Source organism: Cannabis sativa, unplaced genomic scaffold (genome assembly GCF_029168945.1).
Source record: "Cannabis sativa cultivar Pink pepper isolate KNU-18-1 unplaced genomic scaffold, ASM2916894v1 Contig7, whole genome shotgun sequence".
Taxonomy (NCBI): domain Eukaryota; kingdom Viridiplantae; phylum Streptophyta; class Magnoliopsida; order Rosales; family Cannabaceae; genus Cannabis; species Cannabis sativa.
Genome location: NW_026870043.1, coordinates 5,245,359 through 5,252,639, shown reverse-complemented (window position 1 = coordinate 5,252,639; position 7,281 = coordinate 5,245,359). Strand labels below are relative to the sequence as shown.

At 33.9% G+C, this 7,281-nt stretch overlaps 1 protein-coding gene across 1 annotated transcript; it reads left to right on the top strand.

Annotated features, from left to right (window-relative positions):
• Positions 1 to 1,337: 1,337 nt before the first annotated feature.
• Positions 1,338 to 4,287, top strand: LOC115717437 (squamosa promoter-binding-like protein 8). Its single transcript, XM_030646423.2, has 4 exons — positions 1,338 to 1,739; positions 1,893 to 2,717; positions 3,416 to 3,585; positions 3,737 to 4,287. The coding sequence occupies exons 2-4, from the start codon at positions 1,990 to 1,992 to the stop codon at positions 3,889 to 3,891; spliced, it is 1,053 nt and encodes a 350-aa protein (XP_030502283.1). The 5' UTR covers positions 1,338 to 1,739; positions 1,893 to 1,989; the 3' UTR covers positions 3,892 to 4,287.
• Positions 4,288 to 7,281: the final 2,994 nt, after the last annotated feature.

Sequence of the window (7,281 nt, the reverse complement as noted above, 5' to 3'; positions counted from 1 at the left end):
ATTTAGAAGATCAAAAGCATTAAATGTACATTTAATGCACATGGTATTATAATGATTACAAGAGAAGGAAAGTAAGAGGCACCAGAATCCACCACACAATGCCGGTGACTAGAAACCCATTTTGGGTACCAGAAAGGGGAACACAGACCGTACTCTTGAACATTCTAGAAGATTATACATGTGCATAAATATATTGTTACATTTTAACGTTGGAGACTAGTCCTTTCTTACTCAGCAAATATTTAACTTTGAGCCTTAATCTCCTAATCAAAATCAGTTTAAACTGAAATTGATAATTTCTCACCCCAAACAAAATGAATTTTCCTATAAAAAATGGCTAATTAGTAATTTTTCTCCCTAAATTTTGACATGTACCAAATCATGCCCCCTGAACTTTTTTGGCCGTTAAAAATTCCCTTTGAACAATTGAGATTGTTAAATTTAAGGACTTTTGTCTAATTTTAGTAAAAAAATTCTAACATGATTGAAAATTCAAGGGACATGATTTAGTAAATATTAAAATTTGAGGAACATGATTTAGTAGATATAATAGTCTGGGGAATATGGTTTAGTATATAAGCAATCACTGAAATAGTAACATTGAATGAAATTAGAGAAAAGTCCTTAAATATAACAATCTCAATAGTTCGGGGGGAATTTTTGACGGCCAAAAAAATTCAGAGACACGATTTGGTACATGTCAAAGTTTAGGGGCAAAATTACTAATTAGCCTAAAAAAAAGTAAAATTAAGGGGCAGACAGATTCCGTACACATTAGATTTATTGCAATCTGAAATGGGTGATAAACAGAGTATATCTTTTCTAACACGTATAAATTTATGTTCCAATCAATTATGTATATAAAATTAGAAAAGATATTATTGTGATGAAGAATTATACCAAACAAGTGTCTAATTTGAACAGTTGGGAAATTTTCACTTCCTAAATTGACTAACTATAACACTTTCACTCTCACTCGTAATTGTAAATTCGCAATCCAGCCTAGTTTGGGCCGGCTTTTATTTTTGGCTATCAATATAAGTGAAACCTAATAATATTTATTCTACAACGGTCATTTTCAAAGTAAATGAGAAAAAAAAATCTCAGAAATAAATTGAATGAAACTGTGAAAACAGTTGTAAGAGAAAATAAAAGTAAAAAGAAAAAAATAAAAAACCATCTGTGATGATCATGATCTGGTTAGCTGCACAAGGTTGATGAAACTAGACCAGGCAAAACAGCTAGTGGGGCCCATATTTTAAATAACCCCAACCGCGTGGGCAACAGAGATAGAGAGAAGGACTTGACGAGGACTTTCTCACTCTTCCTCCTCCTAACCAGTCGGACTAAGAATGGAAACTCTCTTTCCCTCAAATTCCACTCGTATTACTCTAGTGGTTTTCTCAGGTAAAACTCTGACCAGTCACATGGGCAAATTTGTCATTTCACAATTTCTTAATTTTCGATACCAATACCCTCTTCCACCCACAGCTATAGGCTATAGCTGCCTCATAACCCAGTTTGAGTTAAACTAGCTTCCTCATAACCATTCCGAAAGTAAGAAAAGAAGAGAGAGAAGAAAAAAAAAGGGCAGTTTTTAGGGAGAAAAAGAGAAGAATGTGAAAGGCATTGTCTAAACGTACTCTCGTATTAGAATACAGTCAGCACAAAGTTTAAGGCGCCGGTCTTCCTATTATCATCTCACTGTCACTGTTTCTACTTAACTTGATTATATATTGGTGAGTCTACTTTGAGCTGTTCCTGTACACAACAAATACAACTACGAAGCTATATAAAATGGAAATTATGTGCATATTCGTAAATTAAATATCTATATTTGGTAACTTAGTTCATTTTATGGATATGTCTTTGTTCATTTTGTTTCGCTGTAGGTTGAAACCACGTCGTACACAGTTGAGGCTAGCTCGTGCTGCGGGAAGAGTTAAAAAAAAATATATATATATATTTATAGAAAGAAATTAAAATAGGATGTTAGACTATGAATGGGGAAGAGTGTCTGCGATGATGCTCACGGGCGAAGAGCAGGAACACCCTCCTGGATCCGACCCTAACCGACACCACATTCTCGACAACTACGCTAACGCCGCCGCTGCTCAGACAGCTTTCAGCGACAACCTCTTGGCTCCTCAGCTCGGAACAAACGGCTCCACCTTCGCTAACCACCACTTCAACACTACAGCTACGCATAATCAGAATCACCACCATCATCACGATTCCCAACACCAAGTCCACTCTACCCACCACGTCCACCCATCGTTGTACGACCCACGCTCCTACCCTAGCGCGTCTTCCTACGCGCCGCAACACCCGTCGATGCTTTCCCTCGACACCGTACTCGGTGGGGGAGGAGGAGGAGGAGGCGGCGGGCACGGTGGATCGGGTGGGTTCATGTTGGTGCCCAAGAGCGAGGACATGTGCCGTCCGCCGGTGGATTTCTCATCAAGAATTGGACTGAATTTGGGTGGACGAACTTATTTCTCTTCGGAGGACGACTTCATGAGCAGGCTGTACCGGAGGCCCAGGCCGCTTGATCCAGGCTCCGCCCACTCACCTAGGTGCCAGGCCGAGGGATGCAATGCTGATCTTTCCCACGCCAAGCACTACCACCGCCGCCACAAGGTCTGCGAGTTCCACTCCAAAGCTTCTACCGTCATTGCAGCTGGGTTGACTCAGCGATTTTGCCAGCAGTGCAGCAGGTTGTTGTTTTGAAATCACTGAAACAGAAATACCCATCTCCCACACTTTCCCAAAACCCTGAGAATGACGATTATAAAATTACTAAAATGTCCTCTAGCCGTTGCCAATGATTGCTTTCAGGAGGTTATAATCCCGATGGGCCTTCCGTAAAATTGTCCTACGTTTTCCGTTTTTACGGTACTCTGTGTTCTTCTGCTTCTTTCTCGTAGTCGGAAGCCTTTTCAGTACTTATATTTAATTATTTTTGTTAAGCATATTAATTTTAATAAAACGTCTGATTTGCTTTCTAAGCTACTCAGTCAGTTTTTATGAAATGACAAAAACACCCACGTGTTTGCTCGTAATTCATTCTCATAAGCTTAGAACTCCTAAATGTTATTGTTATGTTACGAAAAAAGCCAGCGGCTGTCGCTGTTTGTTTTCCGGAGATAGTTGAACTGTTAGAATGACGAGAATGTCCCCGCAGATGAATCATCGTCCTAATGATTGGTTTCCCCCGTACATGTGGAAATCCCGAGGGCATTTGTGTCCGTAAACCTTTTATAATTACAACTTTCCGTTTACGTACTGTTTATAATCTTATTTTACTTCATATGGTAATGTTAGAACAGTCGATAAGGAATTAATATTACTAATTAATTAAATACATTATCTTTTAACTATAATTTAACTTAATTTCTGTTAATTACTCTTGCAGATTCCATATCCTTTCTGAGTTTGATAATGGGAAACGCAGTTGCCGGAAGAGATTGGCAGATCACAATCGTCGCCGGCGAAAAACTCAGCAGCCAATTAATCAAGAAAATCCCAACCAGTCTTCACAACCCGATTCAAATACCCGACATCCATCTTTAGATAACGTTTCAAGTAAGCTTATATTTTTGCACATGAACATAGGAACTCTTTAAAGTTTTTAATTATCAAAATTACAACTACATATTTTATAATAACATTGCATACTGACAATGATACATAATCACATGGGATTTGGTTACTGAGCTAAGTTTTAATTTTGTAGGATCCCCGCCGGATTCTGGAGCTCAATCTACGTCGTCAGTTACTGTGACACTGTCGCCTCCTCGAATTTCTCTTGATTGTTTTCGGCAAAGATCATACCAGACGACTACAGCTTCTTCAGGATCATCAAGCTCACTCTTTTTCTCAAGTGGGTAGAAAAAAAGAATAAATAAAAACAAGGGACCGGATCAAGTATATCTACGTACGTACGTATGGGCTTAAAGTAGGTTCCAACTTTTATGGAGGATTTTAGCCAAATAACATCTGTTTTAAGTCATATCTAGTCTTAGTTTTCGGTGAATTTAAGTTTGAGTCTAATGGAGCTTAATTATGAAGTCTTTCTCTTTTTTTCCTTTTGTGTTTTTTTTTCCTTGAGATGGAATGAAATTCCGAATTGCCCTTTTCCGCTCACCTATGATCAATGTATGTTGGAAAAAAAAATTGGAGAGGCGTGAAAATGTTATTAATGTATTGGAAAAATTGGAAGTTTTCCAATGTAAGGATCTGTTTGGTTTCAGAGAAAATTGTGGAAGGCACGGGTGGTTCAAGGTCTACTTTCACTTTGGGCATCTCTGCATTATTTACCTTTTGTCCGGAGCTGGAATTTTCCTGGAAAATGCAGTTAACACGTATAGAAAAGATAAAAATTAAGCACGTGGTATACTATATTTCATTGTTAATAATAATAATTAAAAAAAAAAAAAAAGAATGAAGAGATGAACATAGGGCGTTACCCTGAAAGCTGTCTCCTGAATGGAAGCTGTCTTAGCCAATGTTATAATTGCGCACTCAAAATAAAATCACTGATTCTTTCAAAATAAAATAAAATAACATAAAATAAAATCACTAAGATTGTCCCAAAACTCCTCTCTTTTTCTTTCGTATTATCATATGGATATTGTGTGTGGCTATTGTTTCAATTCAGCTAATTGTTTTGACAGTACCATCTGCTACCAAAAAGAGAGTATACATCAGCAGCCAGCTGGATCCAAGAAGGTTTTTTTTTTCCTTGTTTCTATTTTAGGAGGGTTAACCCTCAGAAGCAATGAAGAATTTATTTCGCAATAAATTGTCACAAATAGCTATCAACATTACCCGTTCACTTGTTTTATTATCATGATCATGATTAAAACAACATTTAATAATTAATTCGACAATTTTTATTTTTTATTTTTTAGGGAATAATTAATTAGTTCTTTTTTTTTTTTTTCACAATTTAGACTTTAGATAATTTGAATAAACAAACTTAATTTCTTTATTATTAAAAAATAATTTGTGATATAAATAGTTAAATTTGATTTTTTATTTTAAATAAATACCTAAATTTATTGTAATTATCTAAGTGTTATTTTCTTATTGATAAGTTTAAATTAATTTTTTTTAATCAGCACCAATTAGGGATTGCCCCTTGACCAGCTAGTTACTTACATAAATTCTAAAATTATAATTTAAATATTATTGCGGCTAAAAATTAAATGTAAGAATTTATTAACAACCGATTTTTCTTATTGAAATGTATAACTAATAACTGAAAAATAAACTTAAATATTTTTTTGGTAAATTAATCTTATTAAAATTTAAAATGATACTAGTTTCCATTATATATCATTCGCGTTTATTTATATTTATTATCACGGCCACCTCATATGTTGAAACTCAGTATAATTTTGAATGTACATTTTCAAGTCACTTTTATAATGATAAAAAGATTAATGATATATCCTAGTATATATATTATCCTAAAAATGTATTATAATTCATTTTTTGTTCCGGCTCATGAGTTTTCTATTATTATTATTATTATTATTATTATTATTATTATTATTGGAGAAAATTACAATATCTATTAACAAATAAATTGGACAAAAGTTAAAATTATAGTCCAAAGAGAAAATTATTGAAAATAGACATACAAGCCATTTACCACCAGCAATCAAACATTAAAGAAATGTGAAAAACACTAAGTTTTCAAATCAATTTATCTTATCACAGAAACCTGATTATCAATCAATAATCATTCAATAAAAATTAAAAAATAAGACCACCGACTAATGAAAGATTGAAGCACATAATAAAAGACCAATAAGTGCGTTATTTTTCAGTTTTTGTTGCACTGTGAGTTTTTTTTTGTTTTTTGGATAGATTAGCGAATGCATGCAAATAAATGTCTAATTAATCAAAAGTACAATAAATCTGAAATATATATCATCACTAGTATAAATGAGCATACTTTTAATATGTTTGGTTTCTATCATGATGGAGAACTTGACAATGCCACTAATAATTAAGAGCTTTGGCAAGCGAATAAGCCAAAAAAAAAAAAAACAGAAAAACAAATAATATTAATATTAAGGTAACTAAACTAGCTAGTAGCAGTACGTAGAGTAAAAATCTAGTGTCCACTCAAAAGTGACATGAGGCGGGACCGGACCATGAAAATTCAAGCTAGAACTAGACACAGTTAACATTATATTATGTATTAAGATAAAGTCAGAATGTTTCGAAAAATATATTCCGATTGATAATTGCATTTGTTTATATATACACTTAATAAACAATACTTGAGATATAATTTGAAGGTGACTAATGTACACAAACATATATGTGTATATATATATATATCGCTACTTAGCTAGGCTTCTTTTTACCTACATGGGAAACCTCCTTGAACTTTCCCGGAAATTTATGTGGGCCATACCTGCTCTACCTATATATAAATATATATACACTTTTCATCTACATTATTAATTAAGTGGTATACCGTACAATTAGCCTCGATTTGTTGAGCCAAAAGCTAACTTTGTTTGGTTCTAATGATGAAAAGCAGAAGACAAACAAAGAGAATTTGGCCAAGGAATAATATAATCAAACTTAATTGTACATACATGTATTTTTGCAAAAAAATTGTCTATTTGCATTTTTCCTGAACTGCCTCCCTCTCTCTCTCGACTCTCACACACACAATTAATTACTATTTTAAATGCTATTAAATGCAGAAGCATATATTTGCAAGAATACGTTACCAATATTAAAGGCTCACCCTTTAGGTTTAGTTTGGGAAGCAGTTTGGATTGAGGATGACCCATATCCTCTTTTTTGTATCTTGGAGTTATATATGCGATTTCTTCAATGCATACTTTACATTTCCTAAAAAAAATGCTTATACATTCATACATAGATATATATCACTGTGAAAAAATGTTTAAATGCAGATGATAATGCAAAAATTTGATTAGAGAATAAGAGTTTCACATATTATAAGCAGGGGCACATACATGAACAGATAAGTTCTAATACAGTGTTCTTCCTAACTTTGTACTCAATATCGTGTTTAATTTCCATTAAAAATGACATGTATAGATGTATATTCTTCTATTCCTTGTACATTAATTCGAGGATATATACCACAATAAACCAAAAACACATACTGGCCTTGTGGAAAATCAGTGGTACAGATATATTGTTCTGTATATATCAGTTGTCGGCAGTAACAATATCATGTCGATGGACAGTATTCTCCTTTAACAATACCCGTACGAGTATTAA